At 39.8% G+C, this 25,374-nt stretch overlaps 1 protein-coding gene across 2 annotated transcripts in view; it reads right to left on the bottom strand.

Annotated features, from left to right (window-relative positions):
• Window positions 1–21,368, bottom strand: part of dixdc1 (DIX domain containing 1) — a 95,625-nt gene extending 74,257 nt beyond the window's left edge. Inside the window, exons 1-2 of one of the 2 annotated variants that reach the window (XM_031905638.1) lie at window positions 21,076–21,368; window positions 11,503–11,592 (exon numbers count right to left, since the gene is read on the bottom strand). In XM_031905638.1, the coding sequence (XP_031761498.1) occupies window positions 11,503–11,541 (39 nt within the window). In that variant the 5' untranslated portion in view covers window positions 11,542–11,592; window positions 21,076–21,368. Of the gene's footprint in view, window positions 1–5,206; window positions 5,532–11,502; window positions 11,593–21,075 lie in introns of those variants that run through there. The other variant, XM_031905637.1, reaches the window with a different exon arrangement.
• Between the last annotated feature and the right edge of the window lie 4,006 nt (window positions 21,369–25,374).

Genomic DNA, 25,374 nt, shown 5'->3' with positions numbered 1-25,374 from the left:
CAGCACCTGGGCTTTTCTTGCCTTTTTTGGGTGAGTGCACTGCCTTTCAAATTCTCTCTCTCTCTCTCTATACAGTGGTGTGAAAAACTATTTGCCCCCTTCCTGATTTCTTATTCTTTTGCATGTTTGTCACACAAAATGTTTCTGATCATCAAACACATTTAACTATTAGTCAAAGATAACACAAGTAAACACAAAATGCAGTTTTTAAATGAGGGTTTTTATTATTTAGGGAGAAAAAAAATCCAAACCTACATGGCCCTGTGTGATGTGTAATTGCCCCCTGAACCTAATAACTGGTTGGGCCACCCTTAGCAGCAATAACAGCAATCAAGCGTTTGCGATAACTTGCAACGAGTCTTTTACAGCGCTCTGGAGGAATTTTGGCCCACTCATCTTTGCAGAATTGTTGTAATTCAGCTTTATTTGAGGGTTTTCTAGCATGAACCGCCTTTTTAAGGTCATGCCACAACATCTCAATAGGATTCAGGTCAGGACTTTGACTAGGTCACTCCAAAGTCTTCATTTTGTTTTTCTTCAGCCATTCAGAGGTGGATTTGCTGGTGTGTTTTGGGTCATTGTCCTGCTGCAGCACCCAAGATCGCTTCAGCTTGAGTTGACGAACAGATGGCCGGACATTCTCCTTCAGGATTTTTTGGTAGACAGTAGAATTCATGGTTCCATCTATCACAGCAAGCCTTCCAGGTCCTGAAGCAGCAAAACAACCCCAGACCATCACACTACCACCACCATATTTTACTGTTGGTATGATGTTCTTTTTCTGAAATGCTGTGTTACTTTTACGCCAGATGTAACGGGACACGCACCTTCCAAAAAGTTCAACTTTTGTCTCATCGGTCCACAAGGTATTTTCTCAAAAGTCTTGGCAATCATTGAGATGTTTTTTAGCAAAATTGAGACAAGCCTTAATGTTCTTTTTGCTTAAAAGTGGTTTGCGCCTTGGAAATCTGCCATGCAGGCCGTTTTTGCCCAGTCTCTTTCTTATGGTGGAGTCGTGAACACTGACCTTAATTGAGGCAAGTGAGGCCTGCAGTTCTTTAGATGTTGTCCTGGGGTCTTGGGATGAGTTGTCTCTGCGTTCTTGGGGTAATTTTGGTCGGCCGGCCACTCCTGGAAAGGTTCACCACTGTTCCATGTTTTTGCCATTTGTGGATAATGGCTCTGACTGTGGTTCGCTGGAGTCCCAAAGCTTTAGAAATGGCTTCATAACCTTTACCAGACTGATAGATCTCAATTACTTTTGTTCTCATTTGTTCCTGAATTTCTTTGGCTCTTGGCATGACCTCTAGCTTTTGAGGGGCTTTTGGTCTACTTCTCTGTGTCAGGTAGCTCCTATTTAAGTGATGTCTTGATTGAAACAGGTGTGGCAGTAATCAGGCCTGGGGGTGACTACAGAAATTGATATTGAAATTGAAAATTGAAATTGATAAACCACAGTTAAGTTATTTTTTAACAAGGGGGGCAATAACTTTTTCACACAGGGCCATGTAGATTTGGAGTTTTTTTTCTCCCTTAATAACGTAAACCTTCATTTTAAAACTGCATTTTGTGTTCAATTATGTTATCTTTGACTAATAGTTAACGGTTTTTGATGAGCAGAAACATTTTGTGTGACAAACATGCAAAAGAATAAGAAATCAGGAAGGGGGCAAATAGTTTTTCACACCACTGTATATATTTATATATATATTTATATATATATATATGGCCTTTTTATTAACTGATGTACCTTAGCGCATAGTAGCTAAGAACTATGTGAGCAGTTGAACACTGACCTGATACTTTAAATGATAGCCAGTGTTTGTGCACAAACATCAAACACACGCATGATTTCATTTGAAAACAGCACAGCAGAAAGGAAAACAAATGTTCCACCACTTAACACATGAGAAGTTATATAGTGAAAGCCTTTGTCACATGACTTTTCTACCAAGATTAAAGGATTTCATAGTCTTTTCTGGATGCTTGAGAAAAGTATTTTCCACATAGTGCATATCCTGCCACGTAGTATCTATCCTTAAGGTAGAAATTATTTGCCTCTATTCATTCGGCAAGATGCTTTAGAGCCACCAACATTTCTCATTGGGACGGGAAGAGATACTCTTCCAGTTGTAGCAAGATCACTATGGCTTGTAAGAGGCATTGTTTTTTCACTGACAGCTTTTCCCACTCAGGACTATGCATGTTACAACTATTACAGATAAAGCTGTAATTAGGTGCAAAATAGGAAAGACTGTGAAATATGCAAGGGCAAAAGATTGACTGTTCAGGAGCTATATTTAGTCTTACAGCAGCTAAAACGTGAGCGATGTGTGACAATCAGATGCAATTCTGCCTGGAAAGTAAAAGTCCGCCCACTGGGGCCAGCACTGTGGAAATGTGAATACATTTGAGTTTCCATGGTTATCCCTTAACTCTAATCCAAACACTGGTAATGCTGTTATGGGACAGGGCCCATCTGCTTCGAAAGTTGATGGTTGGTACCGCCAGGTGGCAGTAACCAGTAGAGATAAGGTGTACCAGAGATACATGGCCATACATGTAGCAATTCTGATCTTTCAGGGCTGAATCGTCAGATCTGGTGGTAGAAACAATAGGAATTCTACCTCCACCTGCTGATTCAGCCTGAGCGCAGATTTTGTTTGGGCGCCTTTAATGGCGCTTGATCAAAATCTTTTAACCCAGCTGATCAACAAGACAACCGATATCTGCAGCCTTTGCGATATAGGTCATCTTGTTGATCCACCATACACGCACAAAATATTGTACGAAACGAGGTTTTGTACAATATCATTGGTGCATGTATGGCCAGCTTTAGAAGAATGTTATAAAACCAGAAGCTCATCCAGTACTCTAATTGTTTGGCTGCCAAAGGACCTAAATTAACTGTATAGAAGGGACCTAAAGGTTAGCTTTTTATTGTTTAAAAGGGACAGTGGCAAAAGATCAATCTGTCAAGGGTGGATCAAACCATGTATATAAATTACCCAAGCACTGATTCAAGATACAGTTCAAATCAGATGGGCAAAACCTGAATCAGCCATTTGACAACATAAGTCCATCAATCGTATATGAATGTCATCAATTATACATGAATTCATTGATACAAATTCCTTTTTCATTCTAAAAACAGTGAAACATCAATTTTTCATACCCTGTTTTACGTTTTCCTGCATTTTACTTTGTTTTTTGTGACCCAAACTATTTATAATGCATTTCAGTGGATGCTTTCTATGATTTTACATAATGTTTACAGATTTTACATAAGAATTTTGGCCTAATGTTCCTAAAAATATCTGCTTGTCCTCTATGAATGTTGTTATTAGTGAAATAAAGAGGTTTACAATTCTAACCAGATGCCTAAACCATGGTCCTGTCTGTAAATTATCAGTTCCAATGAGTCTGTACCTCATAAAGCCATGCACAAATCACTTACTGCTTTAGGTTGTGCATCTGACTTGCGCATGATGCCCCATAGGGTGACATTAATGCTGCACTGCGTAACCCTTGTCATTAAAAATGCAAATATTGTATTTTAAAGTAAAAGTTATTCCTGGGCTTATATCCTTTGAGTACTTGAAAAATAAGTTGTTTTAACACATTACTATTTACATTTTATTGGATTTTACACAATTTTTTCCTGGTCACCTGAAAAACATAAAATGAGGGTTATACTGTTTGAAATAAGTTCACAGAAACACCTGGAGCAGATCATTATCACTCTAATGACATGGTTTACTCTGATGACCCTAACATGTTGATTTGGGGATTATCCGGCAAGCTACTCTTGCCTGCTATTTGGTCACACCCTGTTTTGACTGTATTTGCATTAGCACTGTGTTAATTGCAAATTTACAAATATACCACTGGCCATGAAGTAAAACATTTGCGGCTTAGTATTATGCCACTTGGTGTCACATATCTAATATATATGAAAAGCGGAAAACTGTGGTTACAGATCTCTAAAGGCTGATCAAGTCATTACATAATAATAATGTCAAGTAAAAAGGTATGGATTTGGCAGTTAAATCAAACATGCCTGCAGCAATTCAATAAAAGAACTGCATGAAGTGTGTACCAGGTCCAGGTCTGTAAGAAAAAGTAATTAAGAGTATGGAAGTGCTTGAAATATTTTAAGATACCATGTATGAATAAAGCCATTTATGTTATATATGTACTGTAATTTAACAGGTATATATCTACGGGAGTTCTGAGACAAACACCTACATAACAAAAGGAATTGTCAAATGGTAATTAGGATTAATACAATTGTAATTAGAATTTCTTATCAGGTATAGTTTTGTCATAATCACCTGATATGACCTGATATAATGCAGCTTGCTTATCTGAGTAGCTAACTAGAGATCTGCCGCGTTTTCGTAGTAGGGGGTCAACAGACGTCCCCTTGTGTGGTTGTTCACATAGTAGAAAACATGCTGAATTTTTATTTAGCAACCACACACAACAGGAAACCTGCTTTGCTAATCTGAATACCACACCATAAAAAAGACCAAATGCAAAATTGTTTTGATTAATTGATTGCTTCAGCCTACATAACTATCATCAAAACACCAGAAAGTTACACAGAACTTTACATTAATTTATAAAACACAGGGGCCTTACAATAATTTAGCAAACATAGGTAAAGAATACTTTTTTGTATCAAATGACCCTGTTCCCAAGAGCTTACAATCTAAAATAAAAGTCAGCTGAGCTGTCTGGGGGGGATGAGATGCTGGAAGATGTAGTTAAACAACATAGAGGGAAAGTAACATGTTTCCCAACCTTAATTTAAGGTAAATCTGTTTGTTAAAATAGTGTATGAAAAAAGCCTACCTGTATAATAGAGTATATGATACAAGCATACATGAATTTAAATGAATTACACAAATCAATGACATCCTGCCAGAGACTAGAGTAAGATGATATATGCGGCCAGGCCAATCTAATGTGTAAGCCTGCTAGAGATAAAATGACAGGAAGATATGACCCAGTTGCTGCTCTACTGATGCTGAGAAAAGGAAGCGCTAGAGAGACGAATCTCTTAGTTACCAAGCCACCACTTCCCCCGACTTTTACAACTTTTCCACACCTCTTTGCAGTGCCAAAACATAAAGGGTTACACTGTCACCAAAGCCAACACATCTGCCTGGCACAGGAACTGCTTAATAAAACATGCATTTACCTCTGGGAATCCTTCATGAATAATGTCCAGCAAATTCCCCCTGGCCAGACTGGCAATCATCATTCAGTAAAAAGCAACCCCCAAACGTGGCTCTCTTCTCTTACTGTCACCAATGCTCCCTGTGCTCCCCGGCTATTTCCAGACACAAAGAATAAGGAGCCATCAGGGATAAAGCTGGTCCATGCAGCCCGTTAATTTGAAACCAGATCTTGAGAGCAGAGTAGGGAGGGGGACGAGAAGTGCAACTGAGCATGCTCGTAATGGGATCCTACCAGCGTATGGTGTGTCAGGCTTATGTCTCTATGGCAACTTGTAGTTTATAGGATGTTGTCACAGGAAAAATAACAGAAAACAGATGCAAACCTCAGTAAGCTTTCCTGCCTGCTGAGCCCACATGAAACACATCACACAAGCTACCCCTCACAGTGGGTACATATCGTACATTTTTCATTATTCAAGATATTTCTTATCTTGCACTATTGATCAATCACATGAACATGAAAAGATGTGCTAAATATTGTATTTTCTCTATATTTGTTTCAGAATGTCCTATTCCTAACAACTGCTCTTCATTGTTTATTTTTTTACAGATTTTGAATAATTTACCTTCTTCTTCTGTCTGATTACAGCAGCTAAATCAGTTTTGCTCTGTAAAGCTACAACTTTATTGGTATTTTTACTTTTCATTCTATTCAGTCCCACTCCTGTTAGGCGAAGACAGATGGGCAAATAGTTGCTGCTACTTTTAAGAAAACCACAGTCACGGTGACTAATCTCAGTGACTAACCTCCGTGTAAAATAGAATATTGCCGCGACCGTGTTGTACAGGTCACCGTGACTTTTAACAGTGCCTATTAGGGTGAAGACACACGGGGCGAGTTTGGTAATTCAGAAGTTGAATATATCTGTTGTTCAGTCTGCAGTCATTCAGCTAGTGAACTACAGCACCCAGAATCTCTAGTCAGATAAATAGAACTGTGCACTTCTGCATATTGACAGAACGCTGTATTTGTGAAAGCGCACAGCGCAACCAGCTTTTGAAATAAAGAAGGAGGCAGGGCCATGGGTTTTCCATTTATTTACCAAACTGGCTACTTTTTTTTCGACCTAGCAGAATTGTTTGGGAAAGAACACTATTTTTGAAAGGAGGAAGATGTCTATGGCTAGAACAGGGTATGTGTTATGTTTGTGAAAGGCTGATTTTTCATATGACTTTTGGTACATGTATGCTGGCCAGACAATCAAGTCAACAGTTAACTTTCCTGCACTTCCTGTCTTTCTTCCATGTGATACAGCTGATTGATCCACAAGGCAGTCTGTTTCACCATCAATAGCTTGTGTAGCCAAATTGTATTTATATGTGGTAACTAACCATCATGTGTGTCATCCTAATCCATGGTCCTTAGACAGTCACCCCAATGCCAATTGTACGCACTGATGGCAGTAAATGTCTGGGGTTTCAGTGACTACTGGAACAGAGCTTTAAGCTTCCCAGATGACTTGTAGGCATGCCTTTTGCTGTCTTACAAAACAAAACACCCCTATTAGCTAATTACATTGCTCTTTAAGCTACATTAGAATTACAGTCTTAACATTGAGCAAGTCTTTTAATTTAAACACAATCACCAGCATGTAAAATCAGTTTTAGGAGCCTTACTGTATTACAGAGATTACGGTACAAAATCCTTGCTTAATCATCCAAAAATTGTTTTACCCACTGGAGGTGCAAGCTAACAGAACCTTTATTCTGGTAGGGGGACAACTAGGGGGACAGCTGTGCTTCACCATACACAATCACTTATTATGCACATGTATATGCCTTCACATGCCCATCTGAACGGGAAGCACCTTCCTGGTGTTGGAAGCTTAGCGCTGGCATCTCTGGTGGGGGGAAGCTATTTATGATGACAGATGCTCCTTAAACACCAAAGTATTTCTGGAAGTTATAGGTCTGCTTATCTCTCAGCTAATAAGATGCACTCTTACATATATTTAATAGAGCTTACATTCTAAAAGAGCAAGATTACAATTTTAAATTAAGTATTCTGACAGAGGAGAAAGTTGTACAGTATGTTGTACCATTGTTATAAGAAATATGAGAAATCTTTTATAACTTAACTAACAAAGGTAAGTAAGCTGCACCCCTGGGGAATGCTAGAGCTGCTACCATAAAAACAAAAGAGGTGCTTCTTAATATTTTGCTGCCTAAGGGGGCAAACCCAATGCTGTCCCACCACATTTCACACAGACTGGTGTAGGGCAGTTGATTGTTAGTGTAGAGAGCAATTACAAACTCCTATACTAAAGACAGGCCCACAATGGCCAGGGGAGCTGCTGTAAGATGCCATAGACAGTCACTATTTATTGGGGGGGTCAGCTGAGACTTCTGTGTATTTCCAATCCCAGGACCTATTTTGAATCGCAGTCTGGACCTAAGGCTTCCTTTAGTAAAAATAATTGACCATCCTGGGAAAAAACGAAAGCAAAGCCACACATCCATTTTACAGCATACTTACCTTTCCAAAGCATCCTTAGCATAAACTTTGTGCAGTACAGGTAATGGACCCATTATCCAGAATGCTTTGGACCTGGGGATTTTCGGATAAGGGATCTTTCTGCAATTTGGATCTCCATACCTTAAGTCTACTAAAAAATCATTTAAACCCAGTAGGATTATTTTGCCTGCAGTAAGGATTAATTATATCTTAGTTGGGATCAAGTACAAGGGACTGTTTTATCATTACAGAGAAAAAAGAAATCATTTTTAAAAATTAGAATTATTTGCTTATAATGGAGTCTATGGGGGATATGGAGTCTACGGCATTTCCGTAATTCAGAACTTTCTGGATAATGGGTTTCTGGATAAGGGATCCTATACCTGTACCATTCAATTTACAAAATGTTATGTTACTGCGCATACAGTTTAAAGCTTGCCATAACTGTAGGTTGCCCAGCAGCTCCCTTGAGGAGGGCAACATTGGATTGATCCAATCATTTGGCACGATAGCTGAACAATTGGATCACATTGATGGGATTCAGGCTGTCGGGGCAAGGACCGCATCAACAAGCAGTTATGCTCCTCACTCTGCCAGTATATTTAAACCTGCCTGATCGAGATATGGCCAATTTTTAGCCAGATATCGGTTAAGGGTGCCCATCTGAGGGTCCCATACATGGGTCAATAAGGTGCCAGCTCGGCAGCCTGTGTATGCCCACCTTAAGTCTGAAGACGAACACCTGCAAAAGTTAAATAAAATGGCATCACTGAGTTAGTTTTTGACCAGTCCATTGCATATTTTCCCTAAAAGTTGCTCTGGCCTTTCAAAATAAAGGTACCACCTGAGGAAATAAAAGCGATAACATTCACTGCGGGGAACCTAACATATTGGCACTCCCAGTGAAAGGGGCTATCCTTGCCCTTAATTTGCCAATACTTTCATATTCGTAACATTATTTATTATTCTGTCATGTCTTCTGTACATATTTTTATGCAGGTGTATACATCAAACATACAGAATACATACAAATATTTAAAGATAAGGACAAGAGTGGCCTACCCAATAGATCTTATAATCTAAAGGAAAAGGAGGGTATACTAGTTCTTTGACAATAGGAAGTCACGACCCTAATAATTTATTTTTAAATTGATTGATGTAACTTTGCGTGAGTGTTATTTCACATTTAGGCATTTCTCGTCAGTATCTACTTAAGAGTAAGTGTGTATGGTGTGTTTAAATAGTAAAGTGATTATTCTGCTAGTCCAATAGCAGCAGACCTGGCATGTTTTATGACTATTATTCTTGCCTTCTTCCCAATTCTAATTTATAGAGAGTAAAAGCGGGCACTGTCACCTTAATTTGCAACTTTGGTCCAATACTGAGTGAGCAAACATATCCTCATACGTTATACAACTAAAACAGAACTAATTTTGAGGACATAAAATAAACATGGATGTTAATAAAGGGTTAATTCTGGGGTGACATTATTCCCTTTTTTGTGTGGCAGTTGTTTTCTTCCACAGGGCTGCTGTATGTAACCACATGTACACATGTGACAATTGTGAGCCACCTCCCCCATGTCCTGAACTCACCTTCACTTTAGAGAAACGACTTTTAAAATCTGCCCTGGTAAAATACTCATGCCCAGTACACTTGGAAATGAAAGCAGTACAAATATGTATACAGATAATTTGTATAATATGTACATATTATGATATATTTGCTAGAGACAGTCAAAAGAGAGGACACATGGAAGTAACAATTGTGGTAATTTAAAATGGGATTCTATAGTTTCAAGTAAAACAATAACAGACAAACTGTTATCTCAGGTCTTAAGTTATGCTTTAAAAGGGTTGTTCACCTTTATATTATCTTTTATTATAATATATGTACATTTGCTACTTTTTTTTAGTTAATTATCTATTCTGTATGTTGTATTTTGTATATTTTTGTATGACTATTGTTCCCATTCTGCATTTTTAGAGCCTGCAACTGAAACTGCTATATGGTTGTTGGGGTCACTTACGCCGGCAATCTAAAACTGATTGACCGTAAAGGTTTCTTTTTATTGTTTATCTAATTGCTTAGTTTCTATGCAGGACCTCTCCTGATCTTCCATTCTGACATTATAGCTGCCTCATAGCTAGGTTAATTTAGCCCCAGGAGACAACATTTAAAATTCCAGTCCTGACAGTTTCAGAAAATAAATGTAAATAAAAAAAAAACCACAAAAATAAGTAAACGTTAACTACAAATTGTCTTTGATTAGTGATGTTTACCACAATAAACTACTCCTGAAACACTGATATTGTTTCCCTGTTCTAATGGTTCTACTGAGTATGGTAAAATAACTGGCGCTGCAAAGGCTGGGGTTCAGGGTTCCCCCCACCTCCCCCCTTCCCTTGCAGATGAGCACCACCCTACGGATGCTCGCCAGACACTTTCACATTACGTCCTCTTCTTCACATTGCCAAGTTTCCAAAGGAGCCCAAGCAGGGACTGGCTGAGGTGCACCCCCTCATTCCCAGTAGTTATGGCACTGTTTCTAATACATATTAATCATTTGGCCATTTTTTGTTTTAATGCTTTTTAAACGTTGTGTGCTACCTGACTCCCTGAAGTTTGGTTTAGATAAATGATTGGGGTTTGTGCTGAACATACTTTCTGCCTATTTTAAATATAAAATATATATGTTTTTTTGTTATTTCTTATACTATATAATTTAGTGTTGAAATCAAAATTAGCCCTGTTTTTGGCCTTTTACCTACTGCATACAGGACAACACATACTATACTTGTGAATGAATTTGAACAGTCACACAGGGAAAATTACTTTGGTGCAAGTATACTTATAGTGGGAATTTTTATTGTGCTTACACATCTGTGATTGGAATGTGATATCTACATGAGTAGTCTACAAGAGAAGGCTTATTCAGGCAGTAGGTATAACGGATTCATTTTCATTTGTATACCATTTAATCAACTTCAGTTATTTAATTCATTGGGTAGCAATGAATGTAGGGGAAAAGACTGATGGAGAAAATACACAGAAAACTAGGGTTAATGCAAAATGTTCATATTGAAACACATATAAACTAGAAAAGTGGGTGACTGATTGTGACATAATAAAACTATAGTCTCTATGCCAAAATTACACTAAGCTGGACTTGCAGCCCAAATATGAAAATAATTTATTTCAGATACAAGGGAAAAAAGTAATGTTCTGATTCCCAAAGTGTTAAGGTGGCCATACACTGGTGAGGTCACCAAACAAGTAGATCTACCCCTATATGCCCCCCTTGAGGTAGGTGGTATCTGATTTTTCACCAGATATTAGTTGGGTAGGCCCAATGGAGGGGACCCATACGCAAGCTACTAAGCGCAACCTGTTGGTAGCTTTTAACAGTTCATGTATGGCCTCCATAAGTTTTCTTCTAATTAAAGTGATGGATTTACAAGAATATGCCTAAGCTCCAGGAGGGATCAGACAGATCATGAAGGCCAAACCACTTAATGCACTGGATAGCTAGTTTGCTGCTTCCGAAATTACCTTTTCTGATGGACCAAGTAATTGGCCATTGCTATTCCACTAAATCCAACTTTCCTAACAAACAGTTCTGACAATCAGTTCATCTACTAAAAAAAACTCCAAGTAAAACTCATATTCCTATCTTTAAATAGAACATGTTTATGCTACAGGAGTTCAGCACAAACAGAACAGCCAAAATGGCATGCAATAAATGTAACTGTACCTGCATATAGGATAGAAGAAAATATAAGTATTTTATAGTGTACTTACAGATGTTGGTGGCAGAATGTTGTGTGCAGCAATTTCCATTGTTTTACTAAGGTCACACCAGGGAGCCAGGCCACAAGGTCAAAGCTGTCTCTGAAATAGAGTGCACAATTTAAATACGATCAGCATAACAATTTCCCTCAGTACTTGTCTGTTAAGGCTATCAAGTCTTTATCTGTCTAATATTTCATCATGTTACCTTCATATCCCACCATGTTTTGTTATCTGCTTTGGATTTTGTTTTTCTTCTCATACACTATTAACAAAGTAATGAACTGTTGTTTCTTACTCCATTATTCTCTTTGGTTTTCCGAAGTCGCCTGAAGTTTCTTCATAAGGCAACTTCGCCCGCGGTAGCAAAGATTTTTTAGCGGGCAACTAATCTCCCCATGTGTCACCAGCTTTGGGATTGTGGTGTTCCTTATACTAACTGCATTGATCACAATGTGTCCCCTGGGCATTATACAACAATACCTGTATGCTTCACATTATAAACTATAACCGTAAGTGCTGAAATAAGAGCAGGGAGACTCAGAAATATATTGTCATATTATAAGTCAGGAGAATTTTTTTTTCATTCTTGTACAAAAACTGTGCAAGTAGCAGCAACTTGTCACAGCTACAAAAATAGACAATGCTGATCATTTACTCATAATTGTCTCTGGGGGGAATTCACAAAAGATGATGAAATTGAGACAAAATAAAAGTTGAGATAGATTTGTCAAATTTTCCACCTTATTCACAAACCTCTACCTCCACTTTTGTGAATTTGTCTTTTAAACAGTTTTCAGGTTTTGTCATTTTGACAACATTTTTTTTTTATAAATTTGTCTTGAGCTCTTGGTATATCTGTCAGTGTGCCATCAAACCCAGTCCCACAACTACATGAGCTTTGGAATAAGGATTTTACCAGCAGGATTTTGCATTTCATTTGCCATTTGTCATTTCACTTTATGGGCATTTCCTGAGGGGTAATTTTAGTTTGCCTAGGAAGACTATACATCATTTTTTCAGGACAAGCTGGGCTTTGTAATGGTTTCTATATTTCTGTGTAATTCCACTTCTGTAACGAGATTCAAGGATCTAAATACCTCCTACTCTAGCCTTTACTCATTACTGGTCAACAGCAATCTGGCCCACACACCAACAGGCCCGGTGAAAAGATGTTCAACAGGACTAGGGCCCATTGGGTCTTTATCCAGTGCCCTGTCGGGGCCAGTCCAACCTTGTACCCCAGTATTCCAGTGTGGGTGAGAGAGTGCATGTGCTGCTTGCTGATCACCAAGATGGCTGTTGGGAACAGAAGGGGAAAATGCTGTTAAGCAGCTCTGTAGTTCTTGGCATGCTATTGGAGCACAGATAAGTTGGGGCAAGTGTCAGTGAAGTGATCAAAGAGGGGGCACTGCTGCTAAAACTAAAAATTTACCTGGGAGGCTTTACTTTTCCTTTAAATAAAAATGTATAGAATATATTCGCTCAAAATGTTATTATTGCCTCATTCATTCAGCTAAAACTAGGATAACAATGCAAATGTGAGGTAATTTTTTTTTATATATACAGTATAATTTAAACTTTTCTTTCAATCAGTGATTTACTTGTTTATAAAATGTTAATATCTTAATGATCCCTCAATGGGGCCCCTAACAGAGGTGTTAAATGGAGACTGGGTGACACAAAGCAAAACAGAAGAGCTTAGATTTGATCTGACACTGAGTTTTACTCCATTTTGAAAATGGCAGGAAAAAATGTTAAAACGTCATACAAATATCGTCTAAGGGACAAATTCACGAAAGCGTTTGTAAACTGTCTTTCTTTCACCAAAAACTGAAAAGTGGCGGTTAAGTCGGAATTTAGGCGGATTTATGTTTGTGAATCTGGAAAAAGTGTTTTCCACCACTTTTACTCATAAAAGGGCTATCTCATACAATAAAAAATATACACAATATATATTTGCTCAAAATGTTATTATTATTATAATAACAACAATAATGCAAATGTGAGATTAAAATTTTTATACATAGGATATGAATTTTTTGCTTAATCTGTGTTTTACTTGTTTATAAATGTGTTAATGAAGCTTTTTGCACCTATTGTTCAAGGGTTAGACAGAAACTTGTCTCCTCACAATAGACTGCTAATCCAAATTAATATGTTAATTATTATTATTATCATTTCTATAGCGCCATCAATTTACGCAGCGCTTTACAGCATAGAGGGGTACAAAAGACAGAACAGTTAACATATAAATAATTCACAAACATGATTTGCACCCCAATGGGGCCCCTACAAGAGGTATGAAATTAAGACACAAAGCAAATTATGAAACAAAGCAAAACAGAAGAGCTTTGAATCGATCTGACACAGTTACACCGAGCTTTACTCCATTTTGAAAATGGTGGGAAAAAATGTTGTTAGAATGTCATATAAATTTTGTTTAAAAGACAAATTTCCGTAAACTGCCTTTCTTTCACCAAAAAGGGAAAAATGACGGTTGAGTCAGAATTTAGGCGGATTTCTGTTCGTGAATATGGAGAAAGTGTTTTCCACCAGTTTTTCCACCACTTTTACTCCAAAAAGAGCTATCTCTACTTTTGTGAATTCCCCCCTTAGTGTTGTCTACGGCAAGGTTTTTTCTGGCGTTTAGTAGTCGTGACAAGTAGTTGCTACTTAGTAGCCCTGTGTGTCTTTACCCTAAAGAATTTGAACCATATAGACATGTTAAATGTATACAAGTCATCTACTAAATATATATTGTTATTAATAGTTACTTAAACCATTGCAGATATTATAAAGTACAGAGCAATCGAAACTAGGCTTGCTGTTCTATTCAGGTCCATCAGCATCAAGCCCCCTTTTTAATAAGCCAAAAAATCAAGATGGACCACTCTGCTATGCTATATAATAACCATAATTACAGTAAATTATTTACAATGCAATTCATTATATTTATTGTATATACTCGAGTATAAGCCGAGTATTTCAGCACGAAAAATGTGCTGAAAAACTCAGCCTCGGCTTATACTAGTATAAGTGCTCCCAGTACCGCTCCCCGCACTACTCCCAGTACCGCTCCCCGCTCCCCAGCGGGGGGGGCGGGTCAATGCACGGACGGGGGGCGCACGGACGGCACTAACGTGCGCGCACATTCCAGGGAGTCCTAATAAAGCACTACTGACCCCATGTTTCCTGCACTATCCAAACTCACAGAACTAGATCTGAATCCAACTGCTAGGATTCCCTGGTATGCCAATGCTGTGCATTGACCAGGCCCCCCCGCTGCATCTTCATCACAACTGCCAGCGGAGAGAGAAGACGCAGCGGTAAGCAGTACTAGCGGTACTGGGAGCAGTATGGGGAGCGGTACTGGGAGAAGTATGGGGAGCAGTACTGGGAGAAGTATGGGAAGCGGTACTGGGAGCAGTATGGGGAGCGGTACTGAGAGAAGAATGGGGAACGGTACTGGGAGCAGTATGGGGAGCGGTACTGGGAGAAGTATGGTGAGCGGTACTGGGAGAAGTATGGGGAGCGGTACTGGGAGCAGTATGGGGAGCGGTACTGGGAGCAGTATGGGGAGAAGAATGGGGAACGGTACTGGGAGCAGTATGGGGAGCGGTACTGGGAGAAGTATGGTGAGCGGTACTGGGAGAAGTATTGGGAGCGGTACTGGGAGCAGTATGGGGAGCGGTACTGGGAGCAGTATGGGGAGCGGTACTGGGAGAAGTATGGGGAGCGGTACTGGGAGAAGTATGGGGAGCGGTACTGGGAGCGGTATGGGGAGCAGTACTGGGAGTGGTACGGGGAGCGGTATGGGGAGCGGTACGGGGAGCAGTATGGGGAGCGGTACTGGGAGCAGTATGGGGAGCGGTACTGGGAGCAATATGGGGAGGACATACCTTTCCCACCCTAGGCTTATACTCGAGTCAATAAGTTTTTCCAGTTTTCTTAGGTAAAATTAGGTACCTCAGCTTATATTAGGATCTGCTTATACTCGAGTATATACGGTATTAGGATCTCTGTGGTTTAAGGTTAAATAGAAATATATAGTGAACTGCTCTTGTACAAAGTGCAGATAGAACAGTACAGATACTGTTTTCAGTTCTGAGACAATTTGCAATTGATCGTCACTTTTTTCTGTGATTTTTGAATTATTAAGCTTTTTGCTGGTTGCTATGGTTACCCTAGCAACCAGGCAGTGTTTTGAAAGAGGGACTGGAATATGAATAGGAGAGGGGCAGAAAAGAAATATAACTAATAAAAAAGTAACAATAACATTGTAGCCTCACAGAGCAAATGTTTTTGGTGACTGGGATCAATGACCCCTTTTGAAAAACTATAGCCAGAAGAAAAAGGCTATAGTTTATAGGCTATAGAACGTGAACTGCCCCTTTAAATTGTTTGACTATTGCATGCACTTCGCATCAGGCAATAAGGATTTGGATAAGTATGCTGTTGAGCAATGATACAAGTTTGAAAATGTATCAGTTCTTTAGAAATGTTCCTGACTGTCAGGAACAATTTCTTAGTTTTTAAAAAATATCAAACTGCTGGGAATCCTTCTGGATTCCTCAGTTCCATCTTCAATAAATAAGTGAAACTGATCAAACATCGGATAACACAAGAGGTGTTTCCTCTGCTTTTGAATTAAGCAAGCAAAGTGGTTAAAACTGCCTATGCTTCTAGATTAACTGACAGCTCCAGTGCTTGTGCTTTTCGGTCTGAAAAAGCGTAATAGAGCAGATAGAGAAAATTCTGTCAACCTCCAGGTTTCTGCTTAAACCACAGGGAGATAATATTTAGCTTTCATGACTGGCAGTTAATTTAAGCGGCTTGGTGGGTCAACCCTCCCCCAAGCAATTCTCTTTTTTTTTTAAACTCACTAAATAAAGGTCATGGTGTGAATGCAGGGGTCACAGTTTATAAAGGAATCTGGGATAATAGTCAATTTAAGAAAATGGGCAACCTACATTTATAGCTACCCAGTTTTGTGTTTCTGTTCCAGATCTTTCCTCTGCTATGCCTAAGCTGGCCATACATGCACTGATATTATCATATGAAACCTTGTTTCACACGATATTCAGTGCGTGTATTGTGGATCGACGAGGTGACCAATATCGCAAAGACTGTGGATCGGTCGTCTCATCGATCGGACAGGTTAAAATATTTTGATTGGGCGCCGTTGAAGGTGCCCGAACAAAATCTACGTTTAGGGTTGAATTTCCAGGAAATTCGTAATTGGTACATGTATGACCACCTTTATGCTTATGACCACATTCAGTTCCAGAAGAGCGTGTGAGACTAAACACTGCTGTTGGCTTATATCATAGTTCCTTGAAGTATATGTAATTAATTTCTATTATGAAATCCAGGCTTATAAGTATAACTAATGGCAGCTGCTGTGCTGCAGTAGTTCAAGAGAAATTTAAGCTGTTTGTCAGAGCTAGTAATCAGCAATTTTTTTCACCAGGCATGAATTTGCAGCAAAATTCCACAGTTTGGCATATGCAAATTTTTTCATGAAACGGCCAGAATATTTTACTGTGGAAAATTTGTGGTTGCATCAGAACAAGTAGTGCGTCAAAAAAGTCGAGTTTCGCTAATTTTTTACCCGTTTCACAAATTTTTCAGAAGCTTCGCTAATTTTTCAGCAAACTGAAACAGGACAGATTCGCTCATCACTAGTCAGAGCTCATTTTTATATTTTTCTAAAATTAAGGTTTTTAAATCCAATTCACAAAGACTTTCAAATGCATTGAACCCTCAACAAACCTCTGGGAAGTCAAAACACAATATTTTAGGCATTCTCACCTAATATTAGTGTCAGAGGATATCATTTAAAATTTTAACAAGTATGAAGGGGCCTTTACAGATAAAGGGGGCTGTCAGTATTATAATATTCACTAAATCGTAGATTATGTTAAATCTGTTTTTTCAAGTAGGCTTTATTATTATTTTTTTACAATTTATTTGCGAGTTCATAACCCTACATTTTTAATCCAGCTGCATACAATCAACTCATGCTGAAAGTCCCAGACAGATTTCCCCAGCTCCAACAGGCTGATTCCAGGAATTAGGCCAGCAATTTTTAGGACACTAATTTTCAATGCACCAAAAAATATTATAAAGAAATCATAAATAATATCAATATCAATAAAGGGGTGGACTGGGGACTTGTCTAAACTGAAAGTGTGATTGGGGCAGGCTGGGGAGGTAATTCCAAATTTTCCAGCAAATACATTGCAGATACATTTTTAATACTGCCACAACCTTGACTAGTATTTTACTGGTTATAAGTGGCAACCATATTTAGGTGCAATGATAGTTCCACTTTGAAATAGTCTCCATATTTCTGCTTCAGGTTTTATCTTCAGTAGCAGTGGCTTATAATTCTACAATGTCATTTTAGCATGTAGATGTAAAACTCCATGTGATGTAATAAGTGGTACGGAGTCCTACTTACTGATTTGCCTTGACATACAGTACCTATTAAGTTTAAATACTGCATGGCCAAAACTAAAATTGGAATTACATAAATAAAAATAATTTGGTTGAAATAGCAATGTGGAAGAAGATTCTAAATAATCCCAAATTGAACCATAAATGGATGACCTGGGTGACCCTGTACTTTGACTCTATTTGTTTGGCTGTCACACTTTGCCCTCTCATCCCCATCTATTCTAATTCTGCACTATAATGTACTCTACACCACTAACTGACTGTTTTTTAATTTCTTGTTTGCTCCATATTTCAAGATATACCAAATTCTACATTAAAAAGACATATTTTCATATACTTTTTTACACTTTCATTTGCATTATTATGATTATTAAGTGATCATGGGTTTTCATGTGTAAATCATGTACACATTTCATAGTACTAAACTGATATATCTTTAAAAACTTCTGAATAATGAATACTTATTAAAAAGTCAAGTTAAATAACAGCACATCGGCACAAGAGTATAACAGTCTTCACAGAGGAACATCTGCATAATTCCCAGATACCAAATTAGGGAACAATTTGGACTTGAAGGCCGAAATGTTTGTGGGCAACAAAAACAGGACACTGAACCAAATTTTGCACTAAGGCCCATGGCAATCTTGCTATATGGTTATGGGATCCGTTATCCGGAAATCGTTATCCAGAAAGCTCTGAATTACAGAAAGCCTGTCTCCCATAGACTCCATTTTAATCAAAATGTACTGAGAAAAGATAAATCTAAATAAAACAGTACCTTGTATTTGACCCCCAACTAAGATATGATTAATCCTCATTGGATGCAAAACAATCCTAATCCTAAATAATGTTTTATTGTTTGTTTAGTAGACTTAAGGTATGATGGGGAAAGACCCCTTATCCGGAATACTCTTGGTCCGGAGCATTCTGGATAACTGGTCCTATACCTGTACCTTGTATTTGACCCCAACTAAGATATAATTAATCCTTATTGGATGAAAAACAATCCTATTGGGTTTAAATAATGTTTTATTGTTTTTTTAGCAGACTTAAGGTATGATGGGGAAATTAGCATGCTGACACAGTAGCTACCATTGCTATATTGCAGTGCTGGGCTTCCTGGTTCAGTTTTGACCTAAACGGTGAAAAGATTTGTACGGAGCAATTCAACACTGCTGTTAGAAAATCTTTATCTTTATTTTTTTTTAAATCAGTTTTGACCTAGGCAACATCTGTATGCTGACCCCAAGCAGTGGCGTAGCGAGGGGGGTGCCGAGGGGGCCATGGCCCCAGGCGGCGTATCAGAAGGGGCGGCGGCTCCTTCTCTCTTACAGGCAACAGGCGCTATTATAAGGTTGCGCCCGTGCGTATGACGTCACACGTCAGCGACGAGGCGCAACCTTATAGAAGCGCCTGTTGCCTGTAAGAGAGAAGGAGCCGCCGCCGATGGTCTGTTGGGGGTATGTACTATGGGGGAAATTGGGGGCACTGTGTGGGGGCTACTGTCTATGGGGAAATTGGGGCACTTTCCATGGGGGGGCAGGTCTTTGTGGGGTATTGTGTATGGGGGCACTTCCTATTGGGGGCACTGTGTATGGGGCAATTGGGGCTCTGTGTATGAGGGCACTTTCTATTGGGGGGCAAGGTCTTTGGGGGGTATTGTCTATGGGGACACTGTGTATGGGGCAATTGGGGCACTGTGTATGGGGGCACTTCCTATTGGGGGCACTTTGTATGGGGCAATTGGGGGCACTGTGTGGAGGGGGCTGTCTATGGGGACACTGTGTATGGGGCAATTGGAGGCACTGTCTATGGGGAAATTGGGGCACTTTCTATGGGCAATTGGAGGCAATGTGTGTGGGGGGCACTGTGTATGGGGCAATTGGGGGCACTGTGTATGGGGGTACTGTCTATGGGGCAGTTGTATGGGGGGACCGTGGCCAGAATAGCGTTAGGGGGGCCTGGCCAGCATAGTGTTAGGGGGCACTGTGGTAGGGTGACCCTAATACTTTTTATGTCTGTGTGTCCTGTACTGATGGGAGGGGCCCCGTGATTTCTGATGGCGGCCCTGCCACCATGGGCAGCCACGGACGCACAGCTGAATCCACTTTTGACAATTATGACATGCGCACCGCATTTCAAATTCAAAAAAAAAATAAATTTAATGCTGCTTTTTTTATTTTGTCTATTTTTTTTTAAGAATAACTAAATAGAGGGGCGGCAAATTTCTGGTCGGCCCCAGGCGACGAAAGCCCACGCTACGCCACTGACCCCAAGTCTCTATTTCCATACCCTATGTACAAATATACAGGCAGGATAATTAGCTTGTGAAGAAACTGACCCAAGTGAATTAGTGTTGTGTGAATATAGGGACATTAGACTGTAAGCTCCACTAGAGAAGTTACTAATATGAATGATGAAATCACTTTTAGTTAATAAAATATATGTAGAGTTATTCCACAGACAGTATGCATTAACAGCCATTTAATAACAATTTACAGTGATTATAGAATCGTTGTTGGGGGGGCAATGCAAATATTCAGATTGGGCCTGTTGTGCCACATGACTTATGCATCAGCAATAATCTCCCACACAACTTGCTCACAATGACTATTCCAGCACCCATAATAACTATTCCGCAATCCCACATGCACTACCAGTCTATCAACGCACAGGTGCTAGCACTGTATCTCTGAACATCTTATTCTACCCCAGTGATCCCCTACCAGTGGCTCATGAGCAACATGTTGCTCCCCAACCCCTTGGATGTTGCTCTCAGTGGCCTCAAACCAGGTAGTTATTTTTGAATTCCTGACTTGGTGGCAAGTTTTGGGTTGGGTAAAAACAAGATTTAGTACTAAATAAAGCCTCCTGTAAGATGATAGTGTGCATAGAGGCTGTCTAACAGCCAATCTTAGTCCTTATTTTGCATCTCCATGAACTTTTATGGTGCTTGTGTTGCTCTCCAAGTCTTTTTACATTTGATTGTAGCTCATGTGTAAGAAAGGTTGGGGATCCCTGTTCTACCCTGAACCAACATACATACTCTGCCCCTGCACTGCCTACGCACCAGGTAACGATGGAAGCATTAGCTGCTATGAATAAGAAAAAATATTAACTTACCAGAGGGGCTTGCATGGCCACATACGGCAGCTGCAGCAGCAGAAAGTTGGCGCTGAAAAGCAGAAGTTAATGCTCTGTGTGGCTTAGGGAAAGTGTTGCAAGTGTAGCATCCTGCCCCCCAGAGCGCCAGCGTACTGCTATCTCCATAGTAACCAAACACACTAGGCGAGGATAGCAGGCGGCCGGACCTAAACCTGTGCCAATAGCATATCCAGGGTGGGAGGAGCGCTACACGATCCTAGTAGCGCGATTGGCGGAGCGTACTGGAGGCGAGTCTTTTGTTTTAACGCGAAAACTTCTGCTATTTTTTTTACAGCCTCTAGAATTGAATTTCAAGGAATGCCGGGAACCGCTGGGACATAGTTTGAAAAGAACGGGGTAAGCAGGTGCTGTATTGCAGTGTGAACGGATCTCAGCTTTATTGTCTAACTTTGAACACGTCCCTTCGCTATAGCCTGTTTACACTTGCGATTACGTGGGCGGGATTTAGTTGCAGCGTCAGTGTTTTGCGTAGGGAAATGAATGAGCTATAATAACGTTTACGTGTATTTAACGATAGCTTTTGAAGAATTAGGTTCTGGTTGTGAATTTACACGGGGAGGTAAATGTGCAACAAAATCGTCTCAACCTGATCTAAAAAATCCTACACATATTAGAGGTTATTTCAGGCCTGAAAGACAAGCACGCCACTGCCCCCAAACTGCTCTCACATACTATCTCCTAAGTGACAAATGTTAGTAATGTATACATGAATACCTTTACATTAACTTTTAGTATAAATGTTTTTATTATTTTTTATTATTTATTTTACTTTTTATTCTGCAGCTCTCCAGTTTGGATTTCAGCAGTTATCTGGTTGCTAGGCTCCAATTTACCTTAGTAACCAGGGAGTGATTTCAGAGAGTGACTGATATATGAATAGTTGAGAGGCTGAATAGAGAGTGAAGTAATAAAAAGTAACAATAACATTGTAGCCTCACAAAGCAATAGTGAAAGCTCAAATGAAACAGAAGAAGTAGGCAAATAACTCAACAAGATAAAAAAAAAATGAAGACTAATTGAAAAGTTTCTTAAAATTAGCCATTCTATAACATATATAAAAAAATTGACCACTCCTTTAAATCAAGGTGCACGGCCAATAAAAATGAACAGCTTTCAACAGGACCAGCACTCTTATGTTTAAAAAGTTCAAGATTTATTATCCAACGTTTGGTCCTTATAAGGACTGAAATCAAGAATAACAATCAGTGGTTATACATTCATTAAGTACCCTCTGATCAACTGAACAAATGTCCAGTTGGTGTCAAACAATTATCCAATAAAATTTAAATTTTTCAATACATTGAAAATGTTAAATATATATATATATATGTCGAGAAAGGCTGCAAGAGTAGCTGAAACGTCAGTTCTTTGTTTTTCACCTAATAAACTACTGTGATTCGTGATAAGACCTGTGTGAAGCGGCCCCTTCTTTGGATTGACTGTCTATGTGTTTGAGGACTGCACCCAGGCTTCCACACACTGATTTATCGTGAGTGCTGATCTACTGTTTTTTGCTATATATATATATATAAATCTATACATTAGGATAAGTAAACCTAAAAAAATTTAATGTAAGGGCTCTGGCACACGGGGAGATTAGTCGCCCACGGCAAAACTCCCTGTTCGCGGGCGACTAATCTCCCCGAGTTGCCTTCCCCCTGCCATCCCACCGGCGAACATGTAAGTCGCCGGCGCGATGGCAGACGCGGCGGGGCGATTTGCCACGGGCGACTAATCTCCCCGTGTGCCAGAGCCCTAAGGCTGTGTGAAGCGGCCCCTTCTTTGGATTGATTGTCTACGTGTTTGAGGACTGCACCCAGGCTTCCACACACTGATTTATTGTGAGTGCCGATCTACATAAAGCTATACAATAGTATAAGTAAACCTAAAAAAATTTAATGCAAGGTTCATGCCAGACAGGGCTAATTCTCGGCCTGCGGATAAATGTAGGTCAAGAATCAGCCCCTACACTGGCATCAGCCTTTTCCTGTGCCTGAACCCAGAGCCATTGCGTCAGCCTGGTCACAGGGAGGGGAACTTGTTGCCAAGATAGCTGTTTATTCTGAGGCCAAGAATCCGTCCCATCTGACATAAGCCTAAAATTGCTCAGGGTTCTGTTCTAAGCACTTTTGCATTTCAACTCTTCTCTGACTTCTGGAAGTTTCCCCTCTTCATTCAAACAGGCCTGTGTCAAGCCTATCCTTAAAAAGGCCACGTTGGACCGTCCTGTCTCGCTTCTACCGCTTGCCTGCAAAATCTTAGAGCGTATTGTCTTCTCCCATGTTCCTTACTTTCTTAATGCACATAATTTATTGGACCCGCTGCAATCTGGCTTTCGGCCTGTGCACTCTACTGAGATGGCCTTGTGCAGAGTTACGAATGATCTTCAGGTTGCCAAAGCCAAAGGTCACTTTTCTGTACTAATCCTCCTAGATCTATCGGCTGGGTTTGATACGGTCGAGCACTCCCTCCTTCCTGATGCAAATTCTGCATTCGATTGGTATCCATAGTCAGGCTGCATCCTGGATCTCTTCTTACCTCTCTAACAGTTCATTCACTGTCTCCTATGCTAACAAAACCTCATCTCCAGTTCCTCTTAATGTGGGGGTACCCCAAGGCTCTGTACTTGGGCCGTTGTTGTTCTCCCTTTACACGCTATCTTTGGGAGATCTTATTCGTTCATGTGGCTTTAAATATCATCTGTATGCTGATGAAATCTCTAACTGCCTCCTAGCTATCTCCAATTGGATGAACCAACGCCACCTCAAACTGAACCTAATGAAAACTGAATTAATGATCTTTCCGCCTAAGCCTGGTCCTACCCTCCCTTCTCTATCTCTATTTCAGGCAACCTCATCAACCCTGTCGATTCGGCGCATTGTTTGGGGATGATCTTTGACTCCAGTCTCTCCTTCTCTGACCATATTAACACCACTGTCAAAACCTGTCACTTTTTCTTGCGCAATATTGCCAAAATCCGTCCCTTTCTTTCTACTGCTGCCAGAATTCTCCTCCTCTCATCCAGGAGAGTTCAGGCCCTTCCCCTGCTAAAGTCCTTATCGTGGCTTCCTATTAAACAAAGAATATTTTACAAACTCCTTCTCTTAACCTTCAAAGCCCTCCATTCCTCTGCTCCTCACTACATCTCTTCCCTTGTGTCTCCGTACGTTCCTGGCCGACTCCTTCGTTCCTCGCAGAGCAATCGTTTGGTTGCGCCCCCCACTACTACTGCTGTTTCCCGCCTCAAACCTTTCTGCCTTGCTGCCCCTTACATTTGGAATACCCTCCCTGATTTCCTCTGGAGAGAATCCTCCCTCAGTCTTTTTAAAACTAAACTTAAAGACTACCTTTTGGAGCACTCACCCAGCACCTGATCTGGAAACAAGCACTTATATTGTAGTGTCACCCACTGTGATTTAAACCACTTATATTTGCCTACTTGTGTCTGTAAGTTACCCTCCCATATAGATGGTAAGCTCTATGGGGCAGGGACCTCCATCCTCTTGTGTCTTTGACTCTTATCTTATTGCAACTGTATCTTTTATTTATTTGTGTTTATTGTAATACTTTGTATTTATCTGTTATCTTAATAACCCCCTGTATTAATGTATTCTACTGTACAGTGCTGCGTACATAAGTAGCGCTTTATTAATAAAGATATACATACATACATACATTTATTTTTAAAGCTATTTATGTCTTTATTAACACCAGCGCCACCTGTTGGTCATATAATTGTAAGTCACAGACATACCTTCTTTCCATCTACTAACTAATGCAATATCAGGTGTACAGTGTGTAATTGGTCTTGATCCTTATATACTGTAAGCTTTAGAAAATTAATATATTATGTATCATAATTTAAAACCAGATCAACAGGACCTCCCTGTGCATTCAATTCCTCTAGAAATTCAATTATTTGCTGTTCACTGACTATCCACACAAAGAACAAATCGTCAAGGTGGCACCTGTAAAAGGCACCATACCTTTTTAAATGTCACCATGAAATTTTTCTCCCCACCAGAGTTGTGGGCTAATAGAGCCAACAATCTGCTTGGGGGAAGCAATAGGGAGGGAGCTCCTGGTGTGGGTAGCCATGTTCATGCACACAAATGTGCATAATGAGCAAGTGCTGTATTAGCTTTTAATATGTGGTGACTATGTTTTGCTTTTCATATTTCCCACATACAGATATTGGCACAGAAAGGTGCTACTTGTGAATCCAAGTCCCTGTGTGCTGTATAAAAAAGGGTTTTT

The sequence above is a fragment of the Xenopus tropicalis genome, chromosome 7 (genome assembly GCF_000004195.4).
Source record: "Xenopus tropicalis strain Nigerian chromosome 7, UCB_Xtro_10.0, whole genome shotgun sequence".
Lineage (NCBI taxonomy): Eukaryota > Metazoa > Chordata > Amphibia > Anura > Pipidae > Xenopus > Xenopus tropicalis.
The sequence above is the reverse complement of the archived record's forward strand: the minus strand, read 5'-3'. Positions and strand labels throughout refer to the sequence as shown.